At 48.2% G+C, this 23870-nt stretch overlaps 1 protein-coding gene across 2 annotated transcripts; it reads left to right on the top strand.

Moving 5' to 3' along the window:
• Nucleotides 1-97: 97 nt before the first annotated feature.
• On the top strand, nt 98-17240 carry POLR1E (RNA polymerase I subunit E). 2 transcript variants are annotated; one of them, XM_069775965.1, is made up of 12 exons: nt 98-392; nt 507-610; nt 4020-4096; nt 6865-6950; nt 7705-7760; nt 8148-8292; nt 10082-10189; nt 10675-10771; nt 11560-11693; nt 12883-12964; nt 14600-14731; nt 16891-17240. In XM_069775965.1, the coding sequence occupies exons 1-12, from the start codon at nt 332-334 to the stop codon at nt 17048-17050; spliced, it is 1242 nt and encodes a 413-aa protein (XP_069632066.1). In that variant the 5' UTR covers nt 98-331; the 3' UTR covers nt 17051-17240. The 2 variants fall into 2 exon arrangements, with proteins under 2 accessions (XP_069632066.1, XP_069632067.1); XM_069775966.1 differs by having other exon boundaries at nt 512-610.
• The last annotated feature ends 6630 nt before the right edge of the window (nt 17241-23870 follow it).

Genomic DNA, 23870 nt, shown 5'->3' on the forward strand with positions numbered 1-23870 from the left:
TCCCCCCCACCCTCCCAACCCCACCACTCGGCAATAAGCACAGCCGTGATTGGGCGGGTCCCGCTTTCCCCCGGGGGGGGCGGAGGGGCGCCCTCCGCTGGCCAGGCCAGGCCAGGCCAGGCCAGGCCGCGCGTCCGGGTATGGCGGCTGCAGCGGAGCGGGCCCGGTGGCGGCAGTGAACCGCTCTCCCGCCCCGAGTGTTGCCGCCGCCGCCGCCCGAGAGCCGGGGCCTCGTTTAGAACCCGTCGGTGAGGCGGGCGGAGGGTGCAGGGTTTCCCGGCCCGCCCCGGGAGGGCCGTCCCACCGTCCCCGTCCCTCGCTGTCCTGCGCCATGGCCGCCGCCGCTTGGTGCTACCGCGGGAACCCCGAGGCCGAGCAGCCGGCGGTGCTGGGTGAGATGGGGGACAGGGACGGGCCGGGCTGGGCTGGGGCGTGGGGGCCGGGAGCGAGGGTCGCGGCCCGGTCTCACGGCTCGGTCTCACGGCCTTTTCTCCGCCGCCTTGCAGTGCAGTTCTCCAACGGTAGGCTGCTGCGGTCCGACTCCATGCGGTTCACCGTCTACAGAAGCAAGGATACGGCCCATCCCCGGAAGAAGCACCGGAGGATCCTGGTAAGGGTTCACCCGTGGATCGCTCTCCCGTGGTCACCTGCAGTCCGTCCTCGTGGGTTTGGGAGCCTCGGCGGCTCCGGTGCGGAAAGGGGCCATGGGAGTCTGGAGCTTCGCCTGCTCGGAACGGGGCCGTGGCGGTGGGTGAGGCACTGACACCGTCCACCCACCGCCATCTGCCCCATGGATCGCCGCTTAACGGGGATCACTGAGCTGCAGCCTGGGCAGCTGCCCAGAACGGGGCCCCGGGGCCCGTCGGTGATGGGGGCGAGAGCTGCGGCCGGGCCCTGCCGAGGACACGCGGGTAATTCACACCTCAGCGGGTAGCGAAGGTGACCCTTTCACCGTTTTTTGCTCTTAAGGCTGCCGTCATGGCAGTTTCTGCAAGTAGGAACTAGAAACTTCGGTCAGACATATAGCCCGTCTGGTCCCGTTTCAGGGAGACAGCTGTTCCCCTCCAAATTCCAGCCTGCTACCCAGCTCCAGCTGCTCTCGTTACTGTGTAGTGAGCAAGGCTCAGAAAATCTGCATGGAGCTTTGCTTTGTAGCAAATGTTTTAAAAAATAATCAGAGTTTAGCCCCAGTCTGTGTGAGAGAGAGGAACCGTTTTCCAATTTCACAAAATCTTTGGGATTTCAGAGGAAGGTCTAGTTCTTAGGTGGGCTGCTGCCACAACAGAGGTGGACATGATGGGGGTTGGGAGAACGGGGAAGCCCTTATCATTCAGGGAACCCCTTATATCATTCAGGGAAGCCCTGCACAGGGGTGGGCAGAGGAGAGCCATTCCCTTACCCTGTAAAACCTCTGTTGCTGGCAAGCTGGGCTCCCCACCGCGGCTGCCCGCACTTCTGTGGGGACCCACGTCGTGTCCTTGGAGCCTGGAGAAATGGGGGCAGGTCCTACAGCCCCACCGGGTGTCCAGGCACGGTGGTTTCTCTGGAGCATGTCAGGATCAGACCGTGCCCTGTCAGGCTTGGCATTGCAGGTTGACTGTTGGAACAGAAAGGAACCAGAGTAATGCAATATGGGACATTTTGATAATGATATTGAGAGTGACGTGTGAGAGTAACTTTTCCATCAGAACTGAATACGTGCTTGTTTGAAAAATTGTGATTAATACATGATTGTGTATTCTCAGGCAAAGGTTGATTTACTGAAGCTGTGTGTCTGTGTCTGTGCACGTGTGTTCGTGATTTATTTTAATAACCTAAAGGGAAATAATGTTTTAAAGATAAAAGCTGTTACTTAACAACTAGTCAGGTCCATTTGATCACAAAATCTGTTGTGTTATTTTTATGCAGTGAAGACAGTGAATTCTTTACCAAAGTTTTTGTTGTTGTTGTTGTCATTAAATTACATTATAAGGAGATATCTGTTTCTTTCAGTGAAGAGAGAACCAAGATTAAAGTCTGAAGGTGCTTTCTGCTGCTATTGTTAAGTTTTACAGCTGCTTACATGCATGATTCACTCAAGGAATAAATGACTTTTCAGCCAAAATCCTCAGGGGAAATATACTGCAGTATAGTAGAAACACAAACATTTCAAAATACGTTTAGGTGGTTGAGCCATTGTGGTGAGTTGACCCTGGCTGGCTGCCAGGTGCCCAGCAAAGCTGGTCTATCACTCCTCCTCCTCAGCTGGACAGGGGAGAGAAAATATAATGAAAGACTCGTGGGTCAAGATAAGGACAGGGAGAAGTCACTCAGTAATTACCATCACGGGCAAAAGAGACTTAACTTGGGGAAAATTAATTTATTGCCAATCAAACCAGAGTAGAGTAATGAGAAGTAAAATCAAATCTTAAAATACTTCCCCCCCCACCCCTTCCTTCTTCCCGGGCACAGCTTTACTCCTGAATTTTCTACCTCCTACCCCCTCAGCGGTACAGGGGCATGGGGAAATGGGGGTTGTGGTCAGTTCATCGCACGTTGTCTCTGCTGCTCCTTCCTCCTCAGGGGGAGGTCTCCTCACTCTTCCCCTGCTTCAGCATGGGATCCCTCCCACGGGAGACAGTCCTCCACAAAATTCTCCAATGTGGGTCCTTCCCACGGGCTGCAGTTCTTCATGCACTGCTCCACCATGGGTCCCTTCCATGGCATGCAGTCCTTCAGGCACAGACTGCTCCAGCGTGGGTCCCCTGCGGGGTCACAGGTCCCACCAGCAAACCTGCTCCAGTCTGGGCTCCTCTCTTCACAGGGCCACAGGTCCTGCCAGGAGCCTGCTCCAGCACAGACTTCCCACAGGGTCACAGCCTCCTTTGGGTACATCCCCCTGCTCCAGCGTGGGGTCCTCCCCGGACTGCAGGTGGAGATCTGCTCCACCGTGGACCTCCCTGGGCTGCAGGGGGACAGCCTGCCTCACCATGGTCTTCCCCACGGGCTGCAGGGGAATCTCTGCTGTGCTGCCTGGAGCACCTCCTCCCCCTCCTTCTTCACTGACCTTGGGGTCCGCAGGGTTGTTTCTCTTACATGTTCTCACTCCTCTCTCTGGCTGCAGTTTCTGTTCTGCAGCAGTGTTTTTTCCCTTCTTAAATATGTCATCAGGAAGGCGCCTCCCCCATTGCTGATGGCCTTGGCCAGCAGCAGGTCTATCTTGGAGCCAGCTGGCATTGGCTCTGTTGGACATGGGGGAAGCTTCTAGCAGCTTCTCTCCCTGTAGCCCCCCCCAACCCGCTACCAAAACCTTGCCACGTAAACCCAGTACAGCCATTCTTGACAGTGCTAGATCTTTTTTTTTAGTCAGTGAATTGCAGTCATTTGGCAGTACTGGAGATGATCATTTAAAATGATCATTAAAAATTACATTTTAAACTGAGTTCTCCTTAGTTGCAGTGGTGGCTCTGCCCAACATGTGCCTTTGGCCCAGCCTGAAATCTGTAAGGTTTGTCCTGGCTGGAAGCTTAGAGAAGCTTAGAGCAACTGTGTTAAGGACCGGAAGGCATTGGAAATAGTATCCTAAATTGGCTGGCAGAGGCCTGGTCTCTCTTCACTAGTGGCTTCGTGAGTAAACCCAGTTTCTTTCACAGACTGTTGCTTCTGGATTAAACTACAGTGGTCAACTTAGTGAGGCATTGTAACTGTGGTGACACCCAAGTTTGCTACACTGATAAACTCTAAATTTAAATTATGAGTCCCATGATTTCTTTAAAATGGTTCCTCACCTTCTGGCCCAGTGAAGGCTGAGGTAGAATTACATGTCATGGGTAGTTTCAGGTTCAAGAAATGTTGTCTGTCTTTTAAAAATTTTGACCTTATGCAAAATGTACCCAAAATGGGCAAAGTGAAGTTTGCCTACACGTGACTAGTGTCCGATGCCTGGGAATGTAGAGCTTTGTGGCACTAGGGAAAATAAAGTGGATGCAGAGAAGGTTATTCACAGCCCTGTATTCAATTAATTTTTCTTTGTTTTTCAGGTCTCAGAAACTGACAGGCTTTCGTATGTGGGGAATAACTTCAGCAGCGGAGTTATGAAATGTAGCTCCCTATGCAGGTATGGCTTGCTGGCAAAATGAGGGCAGGGACATGGAGGTGAAAGCAGAGGACTTGCTCAGACACAAAGTTCCTGGTAGCCTTTCTTAAAGCTGTCTCAGAAGTTCCCACGGAGGCCATGATTTGAATCAAGAGGATTTTGACAGGAGACTCTAGCACCTCCAGCTGCACTGTTTGTACATGTTATGTCCCTTTGGAAGTTGTGACATTACATACAAATAGAGTTTATTTGAAAAGGTCTTGTGAAGGAAAGCACGAGGAGATGATTTCATTTAGCTGAAACCTAGGAATAACAGCTTTGTTATTAAGAAACGAAGAAATAAAGATGACAAAATCACTAAGGTCATCTGCTGCTGCCCCAGAAGCCCCTCGGTCATTAATCACAATTTAACTTCAGGGCCACAGCACGATGCTGCTGTGTGAACTAATAAGCTGTCTGTGCCACACACTGTAGAAGTAAGTGTTGGTGAAATCACCAGCCTTTACATGTCCTGGTTAAGAATGTGACATTTGTGGCATTGTGGCAGATCCCACTGGCCTCCTAAGTAGTATTCTGTATGTGAGATCTTTCTCGTTCTCTGATAGAAGAACCGCCAAATGGGTGGAGAGCCAATGTGAAATAATCTTGCCTTGTTATACCCAGAGGTATTTCTTTTCTCCTTTGGTGCATATTGCTTCCCCTACTAGCCTACGCAACACTGAAATGCATGTAATGTGTGTGTCAGGCTCTTGGTACCAAGTGCTCTGCTCCGTAGATCCGCTCCAGTTGCCCCGTGCAGTTTGCTCACATGGCTCATCCCTTCTCTAGTTGGACTGCACTGACCTGATGGTGTCTGACTAGTTAAAGTACAGGTAGGGTGAGGGAGTGAAAAGCAGAGTTGTGTAAAACTGTTAGGAAGAGGAGGTGCCTTCAGATGTTAGTGCCCTGGTGGTCCTATGATATGAAAAAGACTTGACATTAGGAAGCATTTCTTTACGGAGAAGGTGGTCAAACACTGGAACGGGCTTCCTAGAGAGGTGGTTGTTGCCCCATGCTCGTCAGCGTTTAAGAGGCATTTGGACAATGCCCTTAATAATATGCTTTAACTTTGCGTCAGCCCTGAATTGGTCAGGCAGTTGGACTAGATGATAGCTGTAGGTCCCTTCCAACTGAAACTCTCAGCTCTGTAATTCTGTAAAAGGAACTGGTTTCACCTCTGCCTATAGTCCACCAAAACATGCTAATGCTAATCTTTGTTCCTCTCTCTGAGAAGTGAAACCAGGAGAGCTGGACTTTCATATATGACAGTCTTCAGTTTAAGATGCTGTAGCTGAAAAAAGGCACTGAGGGCTTTTTCTTCTTGAGTTTGGAGAGGTAAAATTAGTTTAATGAATATGTATGATACAGGTATCAATGCAGTATTATTTCTAGGCAGATTTAGCACTCTTATCTCTGAACACTGATTAAAAGATGGTTTTAGTGGCTTAAGTGGTTCTTGCCTGCACCTCTGGAGATCCTGAGCTATGGAAACTAACAAGGCAAGATAACTGCTGATACATGTTCAGCTTCAAGTATTAGTTTTGCATTAGGTGTACACATGGCTCAGGATCTCCAGAGATGCAGGCAAGAATCAATTAAGTCATTTCTTGCTTTTCTTTCAAGCTTTCCCACCCCATCCTTCTGTCCCTTTCCTCCCACATCAGCTTCAGCTGCGTGCATGAGGATTTCCTCCAGTGGATACATTCCCATAGCTCTTGGCAGCTGTCAGCCTAGAACTGCACTCACAACTGCTAATGTGGGTATAACAGGGAGCAGAAAACACCTCTGAGCAAACAGCCCGATTTATCCTGAGTGGAAAGTCAATGAGTCCGCCAAACCTCTGGGCTTCCTGGGACAGCAGGAACTGCCCAGAAATCCTTTCTGGCCAGTGAGGTGCTGTGATTCCCACTGTACTCAGGCAGCTCCTCTGAGAGCAGCTGCATAGTATTGCTCCCACAGCAACAGGCAGCCTGTTGTGCAAGTGGGTTTTGTCTTCAGAAGGTGTGTCCTGAGTTTTAGGAAGATGTGTTTTTGGAGCAGAGCCAAGTTCAGGCACCAGTTGGAAGGGATCACATGGAATGAGCTCTTTTGGGTGCATAAGAAACTGGTGCAGTTGATACCCTGATCAACTTCAGCCAAGGGTGACATACTACCTGTTCCTGGTGGGTCATGAGACATGGTGAGGAGCAGCACAAACCATTTGGGCTTGCCCCTCTGAACTGTGGGATGAAAAGGAATTTACCCAAGAGAAATTATCCTATTTTAGAGACAGCAAAGTCATGTTTTTGAGAAGCTGTGAGAATTTAAAGTGACTTGTACTAAGCAGAGAACTGGCCACAGGGAACCCATGTTTTAAAAACACAGAAGCACTGAGAAACCAAGGGCCCTGACACATCAAAAAAGACAAAAGAGAATAGCAGCTAGGACTCCAGCACCTAGACTTCATCTCTGCATTTTGGAGCTAATTTAGTTGTCTTAAGACTTCTACATTTACTTGGAGCAACAAGTCTTTGTATTTTTATATATATACATACACACACACGTGTGTGTATGTGTGTGTACATATATATGTGCATGCCTTGGAGGTAACTTGTTTTATTGTGACATTCTGAATGTGCTTGGAAAACTTGCATTTGCAAGGCAGAAGAATTGCAGGGGGTGGGGACTACACATGGCTCTGCACCATGTATTTTAAAACATCACTTCCACTGGACTGTCTCTCACTAATCACTTGCCCCTGTTCTCCCCAGGTATTTTGTTGGTGTGTTAGACAAGGACTCTGGGCAAATGGAAGTCTATAATGCTGAAATATTCAACATGCAGCCCTTGCTGTCAGGTAGGAGGATACTGTCTTTAACCCCAGCACCAGAGTCACAGCATGCTAGACCTGTGTATGCATTCAGCTATTGACTGCCTGGTTGCTGACAGCAGTGCTCTCTGTTGTCTCCCTGGCTGCTCTTTCATCCTCATTTCTGTCTTACTTCCTCAACATGGAGGAAGGAGGATACATTGCACTCTCCTTTTAAGGCACTGGGTGATGTGAAAAACAGAGGGAGAAGGAAGCAAGGTGAAATTTAGGGTTGAAGTTGATCAGAGAGTGTAGCGAGTGGGAGAGTGGAAGTGCTGGAGTCAGTAAGAAAGTTGTCACTGTTCAGAATAAGTGCAGCCTTGTCTAGGTTTGCTCTGCTGAGGGAAGCCTAGAAATTGTCAGGTCAAGGGGCTAGATCACTAAAAAACAAAACAGCTTTTCTTCAGCAGAACTGCTTTTTGTTAATGAATCCAGGAGGATGATGCAAACAATTCGGTCTTTTGGGAGCTTATTTTTTCCCTGCACAGCAGGGCCTGGGTATTGCTGCAATCCATGTGTTACGCTTGTAGGCTTTATAGCAAAAATAGGCCTGCCTTTCATTTTTTGTTCGAGGTATGTACTCTTGTATTCAGTGTGTTCTTTAATTGACAAAGTCCTATGGAGGAGATCTTGAAGTGATGTGCCAAGTCTTTCAGTAATGGATTAGAGCTAAAGGGGTACTGAATACCTGTCCTGTCCCGGCTGCTGCAAGCCAAGCACACTAACTTTCATTCTTTTATAGATAACTTAATACCTGATGACACGAAGGATTATCAGAATAAATCCTACAGGGAGAAGGTAAAGTTGAAACCCCATATCGTATTCTACTGGGATTATCCAGCTAACACTGGCAGATGATACTTGTCTGAGACTGATGTTTGGTTTACTGCAGGGTAAACCTCTGCAGGTTCAGCACTCTCTCTGTGCCTTGGAGGTCTATGAGACAGTGCATTATTAGTGCCTAACTTGGCAGTATTTTCATAATTATGTTAGGCTTGATTACAATCCCAGTTACTTCCTGCCCCCTTGCAGATCAGTGCTTGTTGCATGGTTGGGTTGTGCCCAGTGAAATGTTTGAAGTTTTCTTAAAGAATGTGAATGTGGAACAAGTGGTGGTTAGCTGAGTTTTCCTCTTAGGTGCAAAGTGTCTTGCAGTGTGTTTTCATTTGCATCTCTCTTGCACAGATGGATTTGTGCATTGAGGCCTTTGGTACCAGCAAGCAGAAGCGAGCTCTGAACTCTCGGCGAATGAATGCAGTGGGCAATGATATTCTGAATACAGCTGTGACAAAAGCAGCAACAAACATTATAAATGCAAAGGGAGTAACAGGTAAGAATACTGTCTCAGGGTTTAATGAAGGCAATCAGAAGTGCCTTTTTCTGTCTGTTCCTTGCCAAGTATGGTAGGAGGAAGAAAGGGGTTTTCCTTGAGTGACCAAGAAAGCAGCTGGTCTAACAGCTGAGAAGGGCACGTGTGGAGGAACTCACAGATCTTTCTGGTGGAAAAGGGACTGCTTCCTTCTTATCCTGCTAGACTTAGTGTGGGAGTTGCCTGAATGCAGGTAGGTCCCTGTGGCATCAGTGTCTGTCCCTGCCCATTACTGGGAACTCTTCTAGGAGTCCCTGGACATCAGTTTACTGGGATAAAGGCAGTACATTCACCTGGTCTGGACTGAGAAGATGAATATTCGTTGAGGTGAACTGTACCCTGGCTTTGCAGTGTCATGTCTATGGAAAATGGTCCATGCCCTAAACCAAGTCACAGCCCCATCAAGTGTCATCCCCAGAGCTGTTGTGAGCCAGGCTGATGGACTTAGGCTTCTGCTATGGAGGGGCCTGCAGCAAAGAGGAGTCTGCTGTGGCCTTAGTTGCTGTCACTACTGCAGGGAATGTTCACTCTCCAAAGCATCACACTGAGGTGATGTTTCAAGGAGAGTTGATAACCCCGCTACTGAGTGCTGGTGAGGCTGCATCTTTATTATGTTGTCCAGCCTGTGCCACCCCCCTGCGCCCCTGCCCTGATCAGGAAGGAGGTGGAGAAATGAGAGATGAGTCATGGCAGGGCAACAAGAACGGGCAGGGGCCTGGAGCACACAACTGACAAGGAGAGGAAGATGGAGCTGGGCTTGGTTAGTCTGGCAAAGAGGAAGCCAAGGAGGATCTAACAGTAGCCCACAGCTACCTGAAGGGCCGTCAGAGCCAAACCTTCTCAGCAGTGCCAGCAAGAGTCAACAGCACAACTTGCGGTGGTCCCTGGGCACCGGGAGGTCCAGGCGGGAGACTAGGGGACGCTTCTTGCCTTGGAGGGTGGTGCAGGCCTGGGACAGGTCACAGAGCGTTGTGGGGTCACTGTCCTTGGGGGTTTCCAAGCTTTGGCACGACAAAGCCAGGGCTGTTCTGATATAGTGCTGTAGACAGTCCTATTCCAAGCAGGATGTTGGACAGGAGACCTCCAGAGCTCCTTTCCACCAGCACTTTTGGGATTCTGAGTTTCATTGGCTATGAATGGGAGAGATGTCTGTTGACTATAGAACCTGTCAGCTTTCATCCCTTCTGTTCCAGGTTAGATGTTGACTGTGCTCTCAGAGCTGCTTTGGGCCAAGTGCATGTCCAGTGGAACCCAGGGTGCCAAACCCATATTCTGCCCGCCCTGCAGGCAAGCGGTGCAGCAGCAGCAACCACTTTGTCTTGGTGCACTTCTTTCCTGGATTTGTCTCTAGTCTGGAGTGGCTTTTCTAAATCTTAGGAAGCAGAAAGGTCTTGGTAGAAGAGATGACACCAATCTAAAACCCAGCATGCTAAATACATAGCAGGCGTATCAAAAGCTCTTGGACTTTCTGTGCCTACTGGAACGCTTTCTGTACAGTCAGCACCTACATGTGGCAGTAACAAAACAAAATAGGGAAGAGCTGGAGCCTTTTCCTTACTACTGTCCCGAGTGAGATAAACTGAACTGGAGTTAAATCTTTAAAACTCCAGCTGTGATTAAACTGGTGTTTACCCAAGAAGCACCATTGAGTAGACTTGTGTTTAAAGGAAGGATTTGGGTTGTGGTCATGTTCTCTGTGGTTTTGTTTGCATGGTCCAAATACTCTCTTCTTTCTTGCTTCCCTCTGAAGCTTTGACCCAGGATGTGGCCCAAGATGATGTACAGAACATCTCCATCTTCCTCCCACCATGTAATGAAGATGCTGACAAACCAGAAGATGTTTACAAGTTTGAGGACAGTATCTTTTTCTGTGGCAGAGTGGTTTCCCACACCTGTAAGCCTCGATGTCAGTGGTCTGGCATGTGAGAGTGAGTGCTGCGAGGTGTGTGAATGAGCCTAGCCTTCACCCCTCAAGAGCCAAAAGCTGAGAGCAGGGACATGCTGTGTTGAGATTTTTGGACCTGCAAGTCCCATATTCTGCCTCTTTCCTACAGAGAGCAGGATGCTGTGCCTCTCTGTTGGCAGCAGTTTGACTCGGAATGGTAATTAGGTCAGCCATGCAGGAGAAGTGACTTGTTACAAGTCACAGTCCTTTTAGAGACCTTTGTTATTGGCCAGCTTCCAACTCTTGTCGTTATGACCTGCCCATTTATAATTTCCTTCCCTCCTTCCCTGCCCCACACCTCCTAAAGCAAGGGTGGATAGAACTTAGCGCACTGCAGGCTGTTCAGACCAGAAGGGAGAGCAAAGGCACGCTTGTTCTTTTCTTTAAAATCCTTCTAGTTCTGTCCCCAGCAGAGTATGAAGCATTGCAGGTTCCAGCAGCAGTCTTTGTTAACATCACTCCGGAAGAAATCACCAAGAAAATGGAAGATAAAAGGTAATGCTGCTGCAAACGCCCTTGTAATAGTTGAGGTGGGGCCCTGTGAAACTGTAGTTTTTCTGCGGTGCAGGGTGACTACTGCTGCCAGCTCCACTGTACCTAGGCTGATCTTTTTGGTGCAGAGGGAGGACGTTTGAAACAAGTATGGCTGAGCAACACCTACCTTAGGGAATGTGGGGTATAGTTATATACAGGTGAGGGCGTCACGTGCACAGCAGCATGGCTGCCCTTTGGGGAGCTGATGGCAGAGGAAAAGAGTGGAGAAATCCAAAGTGGGGTCTGAAGGCAAGTGCCTAGAAGATGGACCACAGAACTGTGCTGAGCATGATATGCCCATGGCTGGGCACTGTCCCAGCCAAGTACTGACTTGCTGTGGAGGTTGCTGTGGCTTGGCAAGCTGACGTTGACATACGCTTAGAGCTGTTAAGCCATTGTGCTGAGGGGCTGAAGTGAGCAGGAAAAGCACAAACCACACCTCACTCCCTGTGCTTCCTGTCTGCCTTTGCCAAAGTAGAAGTGTGTCTGTGTGCCACATAGAGAGCCTGCAGTGTCTGCAGTGCGGGGACCTTCTTACTAGCTGCACACTGAAGGGGGCTGGCTGAACATGGTGGGCATTGACAGGAAAGTGTGCTCACAAAGCAGCCTCCTGGGCTATGCTTTATAGGTGTCCAGGGAACTCTTCTCAAATAGCTGAGCATTGCAGTTACAGGTGTGTCCTGTCCTCCTGATGATGTAAACTGGTTCTTGGTTCTTTGAGGCTCATCCTCCCCCTCTCTCTCCTTCAGCCATTGCTCCTTTGTTTTAGAGGAGCTGAAGTTCCTGCCTGCTGATGAGAAGAGGAGGGATCACAAAGCCCGATGCCTGTGGTTCCTGGACACCCTTATTAAGTTCAGCCAACTGAAAGTGATCAAGAAGAAGCGTAAGAGTTTTCAGCTCCTCCACTTTTAAGCTACCTGCTGGGTCTTGATTTGTAATTACTGCAGTAGAAAGCAGTACAGCTGCCCAGAATGAGCTATGTGATCAAACAGCTAGCTGCAGCAGTTGCTTTCAGCCTGTTTCATGGTGAGGTTGAGGATCTCCATGTTGTTGAGGGTTGTTAGATCTGTGTCAGCTGGGAGATGTATGTCTTAATACTTTTTGGTCTCTTTGTAACTGCGGTGCATCAGGATGGTACCATGAGATCCTCTTGGTAGGAGACAGGGTAGCTTGGATTGGAAATTTTGAGATTCTTTCTAGTTTATCAATAGTTCTGTACTTATAAACATGTTTTACATACCTTAGTCCTAAGCCAAGAAGCTGGAACTATTGGCTCTCTCCCTTGTCCGGCCTCCATATTCCAGGTGCAAGAGGCATACAGTACACAATACATCCTTTATATCTCTTTTTGTGCTTTTGAGAATGTCTTCATCATCCTTTACTTATTAGCTCAATGTCTGAATCACAGTGATCATACTTCCATTGTATTCAGGATCTTGCTTTTAAAGTGACAGGAACTGCTGTTCTCAAAAGCACTGCACAAAATATTTTGGCTGAGGTTTTCAAGACTTGCCATCTTCCATAGACCTTGTGTATCTGAGTCTCCTTGTCAGTGCTGAAAATGTCATTGTTAGCATTTTCAATGGCAGCGCGGTGATGGAGGAGCAAATGGCAAGCGTGGCTGTAAATATCCTCCTGCATTGCTGGAGACGCAGGAGTCGCCCCGTAGGACTTGGTCAAGAAGGATGTAGAAATGACTGGTCTTGGTGCTAGTAGGAATTTGTTAGTGTGGTTTCAGTTTTAATATTTTGTGACAGGACCATCTATTAAAAGGCAGGAATCTATTAAAAGAAATACATGTGTAGGCACACACGCACACATTTTGGATGGTGCAGTATTGAAGTGGGAGATCCCATTTGTAAAGAAAATAAAAGGTGTTAGGAGCCTCTCTTTGACCTGAAAAATGATGAGACCTAGAAATCAAACGCCTAGGTTCCTTTTAGGGTCTCTTATGTTCCTGGGAAGAGGTGATAAGTCATGGTAATAAATGTGCTATTATGATGGCTGGAGGTGGGCAGTACGAGAAAGAGTGTGTGTTTCTTATTCCACTGCAAAACCCCTTTATATCCTAGATCCAATGGGTCCTGAATGCCCACACATTATTTCCAGGAAACTCATGAAGAATTTCACTTCATTGACGTACAACAATGGCAGGTAAGGAACTATGTTTGTTTTGATGTTCTTGAGGCAGAGGTACGGCAGAGTTCAGCTTGAAGGGCCATGGGCACATGATCAGGAAACATCCTACCAGAATGGAAGATAGCAGTAGCTTCTCTTGCTTCACACCCCAGCCCTGTAGAACATTGGGTCATGGCTGGTGATAGTCCATTTTAGGCAGTGCAGGTCTGAAATGTGACTGGGAAAAGAAGGGTCATGTGTGCAAAAGCAAGCCTGCACCTGTGAATTTAGCTAGCGTGGCCGAATGGGGTGCCCAACCATCTGCCTGACCATTTCTGGGTGCAGGATGGCAGAATGGGTGCTTGCTTTGCAGCTGATTCTCAACTGTGCAGCTAAACAGGCAGCTATCCACACATACATTTTCACTGTGAACCAAGGCAGCTGACAGATGGATGCGTCAGCTCTTCCACCATCCCAGGGCTGGTCAGGAGAGGTAATGCCGTGGCTAAATAAGGGTGCTTTTTTACACTCACATAGTTTAATTAGCATAACAGGGGTGCTTTTACATGAACCTAAGCATTACTTTACTTCTTTGGATTCTCCATTGAAACCTGCACAGATAAAACTGTGTAAAGATTTGCACCGGTTAACTTGCCTGCGCTGAGACCCACACCATTGCACCCATATGGATACAAGCCAAAGAGTTCTCCCTAAGCTTTGCCTAGGCGTTACCCCGCCAGCAGTGACAAAGTTTGGTATAGTAAGGTAGGGTCTGGTCCTGTCACGGAGGTCAGCCAGGAGAAGCCAGCACCCCATGATGGGAGGAGAGGCTGGGAAGCTCCTGCAAGGTCCTCCTTTCCAGCAGTGTCAGAGCCACTTGTGTGGTGCTGAGTGGGGTCTCACTGCAGGGAGGGCCTTCAGCAGCTGTTGGAGGCTGCCTTTGACCAGGTGGCCCTTGGCTCCAGCCTTCAGATGGATGCCACTTAGAACTAAGCAGTTACAAATCTGGATAAACATTTTCAGTAATCCTGTTGAGTGGAAGCACCAAAATACAGGCAAAAGTTAATAGTATCCTCACTTTTTGCCGCAGTGCCTTCCCCACACTCGGGGAGCTAACAGCCTCTCTGCCTAGAAGGGACATAATGCTGATGCTCAGCTATTGCACAGCTGCACTGCTGCTGTTAATCTGACGGGAGCAGAGAATTTGAGTCCAAATGGGCCAGCTTTTGTCTGAACGCTCAAACCAGTGACAAGCAGTCAAATGCTCCCAGAGGATTGCCAGCCAGGGATCTGCTTTGTGGGGATTGTATTTTTGAGGTGCTGTTAGTAGTTACACTGAATGCCCTCAAAACAGCTTCCCTTTGCTTTCCTCCAGCAAGGGACTAGTGTGCCAAAGAGACTGAAGTGTCATTAGCTGGTAGTTTTGTCAAGGCTGCATAATGATAAACAGCCTGAGGGGCCTGCACTTCTGAACAGAAACGGGGGCATGTGAGGAGGGCAAAGAAGTCTGTTAGGCCCCTGTGATCAGAGGTCTGCATTGCTTTGAGCTCTTCTTTGTTGTCTAGGAAAAGTCAGTCATGTCTAACAGGGGCTCCAGTTCTGTCTGCACCTCATGGGGATTGTGTTTGGGGTTCACTGACACTCCACATCTCATGTTCTCCCTCTTGCTAGTGTCCAGAATTTAATCTCTGCATCAATGAAGGCTAAAATCATAGCATACGTCATTGCATTGGCTCTGCACATTAACAACTTCCAAACAGACCTCACCGTCCTGCAGAATGACATGAAGCTTCAAGAAAGCAGGTGAGTCACCGTGCTTGTTCACACTTGCTGAGAGATGCTGTGATCCTCCTACGAAGAGCCCCTGAGGAAAGAGCTCTGGAGCCTCTCTGGTACCTGGGTAGTACCGCAATACCTGCTAGCGAGTCCCTTTTGTTGTAATTGGGCTCTGTCTTTTATGAGTGTGTTCAGCCTTTATTTTGAAGCCCTGGTGCTCATAAAGGAGGGTGGTTATACATCTCAGGCTTTGAAAGGGCACTTGCTGCAAACAGTTGCATCAGATGCATCAAGAGGCTCTTCAGCTATTCTGCAGGGAAGGAAACAGAGGCAGGCAGCACTGAAATGGCCAGCCGGTGCAGATTCCATGACAAGACTTATCCACGGCCACCCAGCTCTGTTTCTTGCCTGACAAATCACATCTTCACCTTCCTGTCCTCTGTGCCCCTTGTTTCTGAAATACTGATGAACTTGTGGACTTTTCAGCAAAGCACAATGGGGAGAGGTTGTAGGCAGAACTACTGGCCATAGTATTTGAAATAAGGTGAATGGTTAGAAAACAGCTTGCAGAATAAGCTTCAGGGCAAACAACCCTGCTGTGTTAGGTTTTGGGGGCACTTGCTCCCTAGACTAATTTTCTATGGAAAAAGACATGTCTTGCATCTGCTGTTAGCTGCAAGACCTGCTTTTCCCAGCAGGTGTCAGCCGGAGCCTGCTGCCAGCTCCTCTGGCTCTGGGAGTTCTTCCACTGCAGTTTGTGGTGTACTGTGTCTCCGGCCTCTGCAGAATAAATCAGGAATTGATTGGAACTGCTCAACCAGTCCACTGTGCTTGCTGGGAGACTTCCCAGCAAGCAGACAGCAGCTCAGCAGGCAGCTTGTTAACACTGTCTGGGAAGGGGACATGTGGCCCATTAGTGACTGTTCAGCCATGCTCATTAGTATCTCTCTCCCACCCTGTCCTGTTTTGTGGGCAATAGTGGTGCCAAGGACATGTGCTTCCTTACTCAGTCATGTTGGTCTTTCTTAACAGGATTGCTTAGTGGTCGTGTGGCTGGGTAGGAACTGTGGAGGCACACAAACACTTCACTGCAACTGAAAAATGTTGTGGACTATCCTAGGGTTTCTGGCTGAGGGATGTAATGTTAAGGTCTGGTGATAACAGGAAGTTATCACAGCCTTTAGTCACCTCTTGGTTTTGCAAGCTCCCTAGTCAGCCTTGATGCAATTACTTCTGATTTTGCCTCCAGTTATGCTCTTTATTCTTTGATGGATAGTAGTGGGTTTAACAGCAGTGTTTGCTGTTGGTTTCCATCTATTTTTTCTTTTTAAGCTTTTTAAGGAATCCATGTTGGTTTTCACAGTTGACTCCCGGTTTTTGTTCTTAGCTGCTGTACTGGAGCTGGGAACACAGGGCATAGGATGCTGTTGAGAAAAGGGTGGAGGAGGCTGGGACCTGTTGGAAAAACTGGAGAGACACATAGCCCTGAGCCACTGAAGAACCTGTCCCAACTGAATCTGTTTGTATTTCAAAGATAATAAAGTCATCTGGGAGGATTCTGGGACTTGTGTGTTCTCAGGACACCAGCTGAGGCCAGAACACCCCCTTCCCTGCTAGCTTCCCTTCAGATGCACTTTGTTCTCTCTGTTTGACAAGCTTCCAGGTGTGTTCTGGGTTGCATCTTGTTGCTCAAGCTCTTCACACTACACATCTCAGCCAAGCCCCTCTTCTTAGAGCTAAGGACGCTGAATTCTGGTGGCTAAGAGGAGATGTTCTTGCTGTACTAGGTTCCATTCATCATACCACACATGGGAGATGAGTACACTGGGAAGCAGCAGCTAGATACAAATAATGCCTGTTCTCTTCATAGGGAAGTGGAGAGCAGCATTTATTTTTTTCTCAAGTCAGCTGGCCATTGAATAAGGCAGCATGGGTTTGGACTGCTGTCCAAGGTGGTGGTGCACAGCTTGGTAGCATTCTAGCCTCCTCAGGAAGGCTGTAGCTTGTAGTCTTTGAATACCTTCCAGCTTCTGTCTCCATGGTATCCTTGAGATGCAGAGAACACATCCTGCTTGCTGGTGCCTCCTGGCTTCTCCCCTGAGGCAAAAGGCTGTTGATATTTTGTGCAGTGTCATGGTACAGAAGACTTTTGTGCCCCACTGAGACAGTGTTTCTCTATTTTCCAGGATGATGGACATTGCAAGGGCCATGCGGTTGAAGGTCTCCAAGGCAAAGGGGCTGCTGGGACTTGAGAATGATCAGAACCACAAGCTGGGCACTCTCTCTCTCCCCTTGCCTGTGCAGAAGTCATCAGGGAGCCAACGGAAGCGCAAGAAAATGAACTGAAATGTCTGGGAGGTCTGAGCAGGGGCAAAACAGTTCCTTTCTCAACTGCCGTTCTGCACACAGAGCATCATGGGGATGCTTTTGTCTGTTGGATTTGGCTGTCCAGCATCAGCATATGACCTTGCTGAAGCCCTGTCTCAAGGCTGGGTTGGAATAGATGTTCAGCTTATTAAACTGCTTCTTTTTTCTATTTATGTAGAAAAAGCTATGATAAAACCTTCTTCTTTTTTCCTGTCTGTATGAGGGGAGAAAGATGTAGGTTGTGCTGGAGCAAGAGAACATGGTTGGAAACTGCAGGTCCTCCACTGACTACTGTCTGGTCGGTTCTGGAAATGACCTGTTGGCTTGTGGCCCAATTTACCCCTTTTTCACACATGCAGGGTAGAAAGCATAGAAGGAGAGAGACTAAGCAAACCATTGCTTACGCACAACTTCTTGGCTCTGGGTGTGTTTGTTTCTCTAGAGTTCCAGTGTAATTCTGTGTTCAAAAAGTATAAAGATGCAACACAAAATATTTCTGCCACTTTTCCTATCCTGGCTTCTTGCCTGGAGGAGGGAGAATTCTGCTGAGTCAGAGCTGGTTCATCTTTGGAAAGGGTGATTAGTTTGAATCCACAGCTGTGGATTCCCAGTCCTTGGGAGAGAGACTTTTGGGCTAGTTCCTCTGCATTTTCACTCTAGTCCTGGGCTTCTGGGCTGTAAGCCTCATTGCAGGTGTTCATTATGCAAGGTTGTAGGAGTCCGAGGCTTCTGAAAAGCTAAGGATCACCTCCAAGAGAAAAAGCTTATGTGAAATAGGAGCATGGGATGTCAAGACCAGTCTTCTCTTTGAGGTGTCTGCTTCAGATAGTAATTTGTGTTTAGTACATCATTTTGGGATTTAAGGATAACTCCTTACACCCCTTAATGACCCACTATTCTCAGCTCTCATTAGAAGTGACACAAACATCCAGTTTTTTGGGTAGAGGATAATTAATGCCATGGGAATTACAGGCTGCAGATAATCAGTAGGAATGTTTTTATCACGGAATGGTTGAGGTTGGAAGGGACCTCTGGAGTTTTCCTTGTCCAGTCCCCCTGCTCAAGCAGGGCCACCCACAGCCAGGTACCCAGGACCATGTCCAGCTGACTTTCGAGTATCTCCACTGACGGAAGTTCTACAACCTCCCTGGGCAACCTGTGCCAGTGCGTGGCCACCCTCACAGTAAAGAAGTGTTTCCTGATATTCAGAGGGAGCCTCCTGTGTTTCAGTGAGTGCCTGTGTCTTCTGGTCCTGGCGCTGGGCGCTACCGAAAGAGCCTGGCTCCATCCTCTTGGCATCTTCCCTTCAGGTATTTATAGACATGGATGAGATCCCCTGAGCCTTCTCTGCTCCAGGCTCTGAACAGTCCCAGCTCTCTCAGCCATTCCTCACGGGAGTGATGCTTCAGTCCCTTCAGCATCTTAGTTGCCCTTCATTGAACTGTCTCCAGTATGTCCATGTCTCTGTTGTACTGGGGAGCCCAGAACAGGACACAGCACTCCAGGTGTGGCCTCACCAGTGCTGAGCAGAGGGAAAAGATCACCTCCCTTGATCTGCTGGAGATGCTCCTCCTAAATGCCACCCAGGACACGGTTAGCCTCTGCTGCAAGGGCATGTTTCTGGCTCATGTTCAACTCAGTGTCTACCAGGACCTCCAGGTCTGTTTCTGCCAAGCTGTTTTCTGGCTGGGCAGCCCCCAGCATGTCCTGGTGCATGGGGTTTCTCCTCCCCAGGTGCAGGACTCTGCACTTCCACATGTTGAACTTTGGAAGCCTCTGACTTACCCAGGCCTTGTTCTCCAGTCTTCAAGTAGAGTGAATGTGCTCAGGGAGGTGATCTGGCTGAAACCACTTTTTGTGGTGTTTTTTTTTTTAATTCCCATTAGGATCTGGTTTTCTGCGTATCAGAGCCAGCAGCTGTGACTTAAACTGCTATGAAGCACTACTCTGAGATCCATAATAATTAGTTTATCCTCTTTATCTAATTTTAGCTCATTGCTGCTGTGTTTCAGATGGTTGATACGGGGCATGAGGAGGTGAGATGTGGGTCACCCTGATGGTGCCATGGGTTTTTTAGATGAAAAATTTAACTGCTGTTGCAAAGCTGTTTCTGTGTGCCAAGGTGAGAAGAGAAGTAGAAAGCAGAGGTGGTTGCCCAACCAACTGAGCAAGAAGTGATGCTCTTTTGCATTATTTGTAGCCAATTGCAGCAGAGATGAGGATGTTAATGGCCTTTCGACATCACTGCTGTGTGCAGCAGAGCCTGTTCTGACTGTATCTGAGAGCAGCACCCCTGATTCGGGGAAAATGAGTGCAAATTTAGTCCAAATAGGAGAATGACTCATCTGCAATGTGTCTCAGTATTAGCCGCTGCACTTTGGAGAGCAGCTGTTTGCCTTCCCGATAACACAAGTGGAGTTCTTCACTATACAGAAAGAAGTGCCAAGGCAGGGATGTGGCAGTGGGGGAAGGGGACCAGAAATCCTGTCTTGAGGCCAGAAAGATGCCCCCCAGCACTGGGCAGCCCCCACTGAAGCAGGCAGGACAGGGCTGGAGGCAGGTCCTGGGCAGGGGACTCTCACCGGGTGTGAACCAAAGCAAGATGTAGGTTGTCTAGAGGGACTCGGAGCCCCCGGTCAAGTACTCTCATCCGCATCACGGAGAGGGGGGTGTGAGTAGGTGCATGGGTCCCTGGGAGACAACAGGAAAGGTTGAAAAGAGAAATCCAGTAGCAGTGGGGAAAGATGCTTTGCTCAAAATGAGGAGAGGTTTACTAACGCTCAACTTTCTGGGGTCACCTTGCTTGAGAGCACATCCTGGGCATTGAGAGTGCAAGACAGGCTGGGAGAGGGGCTGTGCACTTTTCTCCAGAGGCACACGTGCAGGTTGCCCTGTGGGAGACTGACAGGCATGGCAGCCGCAAGTTAGAGAATGCTAACCCTCAGCAGAGCACGGTGCCACACGGACAGGCTGGCCAGGAGCGGGACGGCCATGGCTGCGGCTTTCATTGGACTGCCACTAAATGTCTCTGAGCCCACGCTGCAAAAACACCACACCTGCCTGCAGCTGACACCTTCGCAAACGCACGCCATAGCCGGGCAGCATGGGCACGCCTGAGCCAGCACAGAAGGAGATGATCCAGGACCGATGACGGGTTGCATTGTCATCCTTGTCCAAGTGGGAGCATGTTCCCGTAGGAGCAGGGAGGCTCCTACGGCTGCCTGGTTTGAAGGTGATGAGCTCTCACTGCTGCTCCTCTGCCCCGAGATCACGCCAGTACTTCGCTAGCATACAGACAACGTTGTAGTCCTCTTGATAAGGTGTCTGGTCACCAGATAAAAGGTTCTGTGAACTGGGCTGAGCGCAGGCTCTTTCTCGCACCTAAAAGCACGGGGCTCTGTAGGACAGTGTTGGGTGGGAGTCAGCTTCTCTCAGCAATGTTGGCATATTCTCTCACAAGTGGTACCTGCACAGACAGCAGAACAGGCGCAGCAGCAGGGAGGCACTCAGCTTTCGCCCATGCTGCCTTTCTGGAAATGAGCTCTAATTAACTCACAAGCAGACAAATGAGCTCTTTGACCAAAGCAAAATGCGAGGTCTGTGCTGTGCCAAGAAGTGGCCGTGCGGGTCATGTGTGTGCGCTAGCTTTGCACAATGTTCAGGTGGTGAGAAAGCCAGCAGAGCTCCAGATTGTGCCTTCAGCAACCTGCCAGCTCAGGGGGGCTGTTACCCACTGTGTCACAACAAGCACTTGGACTAGGGGTTTGCACAAGTACAGCAGCACCCCGTGCTGCTTCCATTATGCTCCATAAACTATCCACTGTAACACAAGAACATGAAACATTTCATAATTAATTAACACCAGTGAAAACTGATTAATGAGCACCCACTGAATTCTCTCCACACAAGAAGAGAATACTATTTTCTGATTTTGTGTCTGAAAGTCTTAACTGTACCGAGCAGTTAGGGTCTTAAGTATATGTAACATAAAATTGAAAGATTAATTGGGAAAGCAAATTTTATTTTTGCTTTCTTTGTGACGATGAAGTCAGTATGAACATTTGGATTTTTCCATAATGATTGATAGTATAAATATTAATATTTGAAGACAATATTTGAACTCCGTACCTCCAGCTCAGCCTGTCAAAAGTTTGAAGATACTTGATCACATGACCAGGTCTTACTCCATATATTGAAATTAACTGCTTGCTCATATTCTGCAATGTGAAGTAAGTTCAACTACGTGTATTTTGGGAACAATTTTCTGTATGCCTGCTTGACAGCATGTGGATCCTCCATGGGGCATTTTGCTGCTCCAAAGTGCAAAAAGCACAGAATTAAGAGTATATGAAAGCTATTGTAAAGATCCCAAATCTCACTGGGTTTTTTTGTTTGTTTGGGGTTTTTTGGGTCTGGCTGATGAGATTCAGAAGCCTCTGGGAAGTGCCTGAACAGAAAGATGTTCTCCTAAACCCCAGGGTTCAGGCCACTGCAGGCAGCCCCAGGGACTGCAGGTTCCCCATCTTTTGAGGTTCTCCGCATTGGCTTAGAAGTATGTGCAAGTTCAGCTGCTACAGCTTCTGTGTGGCAGTAACCACCGATGTGAACATTCTGAGCCTCCACACCTATTGCGATTGTGCTGTTTATTTTCCTACAGGCATTTTCAGAGTAGCACTGAACATTTCCAGGTGCTTCTGCAGGCATGCCAACCTTCTGGCAACTTCCAGTTTAAACACACCACCGTGACCAGCAGCCTGGCTTTGTCCTGACTCATGTACAGCCCACCCTTCCTCTCCCAGTTCTCCCATCTCTAAAGGTTCCCCAGGGTCATGCTCCCCCTGCATGTCAAGACTGTGGATCTGATAGCATATTTCCATACGTTCTGTATGGTATGTCTAAATATTTTGATGGTTTTAATATTTTGTACCAGCTGTGGAAACTGGTTTGCTGCTAGGTGACTGTAAAAGTGAGATTTGGTAAATAATTATTAGAAATCTTATACTAACACTATGATTGAAACAACAGACAAAAGTATAGCCAAGCAATTAACTAGTAGAGGTAGTTACTCCTAAGTTTTGCAGTTCTTTGTGATTATGACGAGATGTTCCTGTACACTAGATGAGAACAATGTTGAAATTGGCCACGTGTGATTGAAACTGCGTTAAGCTTCAAGATCAAAGAGCAAGGACAAGAATAAAGACTTCAAGGACAGCCAGCAAGAACTTCAAATGGGTCGGTGGTTGCAAAAGCAGCCCTTCAACTCAGACGGATCCTTCATTGCGCATGATTGGATGTAGGCAGTACTATGACAATCAGTTGCAATCATTTTAATGTATATGATGTATACTAATCTGATTAATATGCAATTAGTTATTCTATATAACCTGTTGGTGCTAAAGCTGTGGTATGCACGCTAGGTGGAATTATCCGCCGTGCACCCAGCGCTGCAGTAAAGAATGCCTGCTTTCTAAAACTCCAAAATGAGTCTTAGAGAGTTTCTTCGAGCGGCTTTTCGGTATCAGATCCGTGCCTTTGTACACAAGACAGGCAGTACTGCAGAGAGCGCTACATGGACTCTGGGATTGCAGGAGGCCCTGCAGCCCAAATTTGGGTTCTCGCATCCTTCCCACACACCCATTCCTGCTACCAACCCGTGTGTTCATTCCTCTCCTGCCACTTAGCCAGTAACATACAGGTACATTGCGTATTGGCATCTCTCCCACTACCACTGCCAGCTACTTCTACTGCTGGATCCTGTTCCAGGACCATCCATCAAGCAAACGAACCCTGTTATCAGCTGGAGGGTGGGTCTCAGCTAGGAGCTACAAGCCTTCCTTCCCTGAAATTTGTCTCCTCCCGAGTGGCAGCACCACAGCAAGGACTGCCCTGCAATGCCCCAGTGGGTCTAATCTTCCTATTTCCCTAAATCTACTTCAGCTCCACCACGGTCATCTCACGAGACACCCATCCTCGGCTCTCCTTGCAGTGTGTGCATCTCCTCCCACGCTGCCCAGAGAACAGCGACCGGCAGTTTGTGCTTTGGATGTGCTGGTCTCTGAAGGCTTGTGCTAGGTCAGGTTTGCCTTTATTCTGAGGCAAATCAGGCCTTTGACCAACTCAGTGACCATACAGTACCAAAATAAAAAAAAAACAGGCAGTCTTCTAATGGTAAAAGGTTTCCTTTGGTAGTGGTTCAAGATGACTCTGGACTGTACACCCAGAAGTAATGTATATATAGCTAGAGGCAGAGATTTACCAACTTATAACGCTGTCACTGACCTCTGGTTTTAAACCTACTCCTGTGCATATGAAACCCTCCATGCTTCAACACAGGCTGCGAGCTTGCCAAGTGCCCGTCTCGTGGGCAAGGCTGCATCCCACGGCCTTGCAGTGTGACAAGCCCCTTCTGGAAGGGTCACCCCAAAAGCCACTCTGGAAAACTTCACTCAGTTTGGAAAGCAACTCAGTTACTAAAATGTAGACAACTTCTAAAATATAGCATTTTTATTTGTGGCAGACCGTTTTCCTGAAATTATAGAAAATAGTAGTTGTCCTTTAAAAAAAAAAAAAAGGACCAGATCTTCTTACAGCATCAGCCTGCAGAGAGGCAGCAGATGACATCAGTCTGTGCAACAGAGTTATGCCAGCTTGTATTAGAGGAGAAATCTGCGTGGACAGCTTGTTATGTGAACAAGACAAAGAAAATCCAGCTGGGAACCGACAGCCAGTTTCAGGGAGGAGGATGACAAGGCAGAAACTGCTAGCTGGTCATGCGAGGTTATGGCATGCAAGCCTCCCT

This window comes from Haliaeetus albicilla, chromosome Z (assembly GCF_947461875.1).
Source record: "Haliaeetus albicilla chromosome Z, bHalAlb1.1, whole genome shotgun sequence".
In the NCBI taxonomy this organism is placed as follows: domain Eukaryota; kingdom Metazoa; phylum Chordata; class Aves; order Accipitriformes; family Accipitridae; genus Haliaeetus; species Haliaeetus albicilla.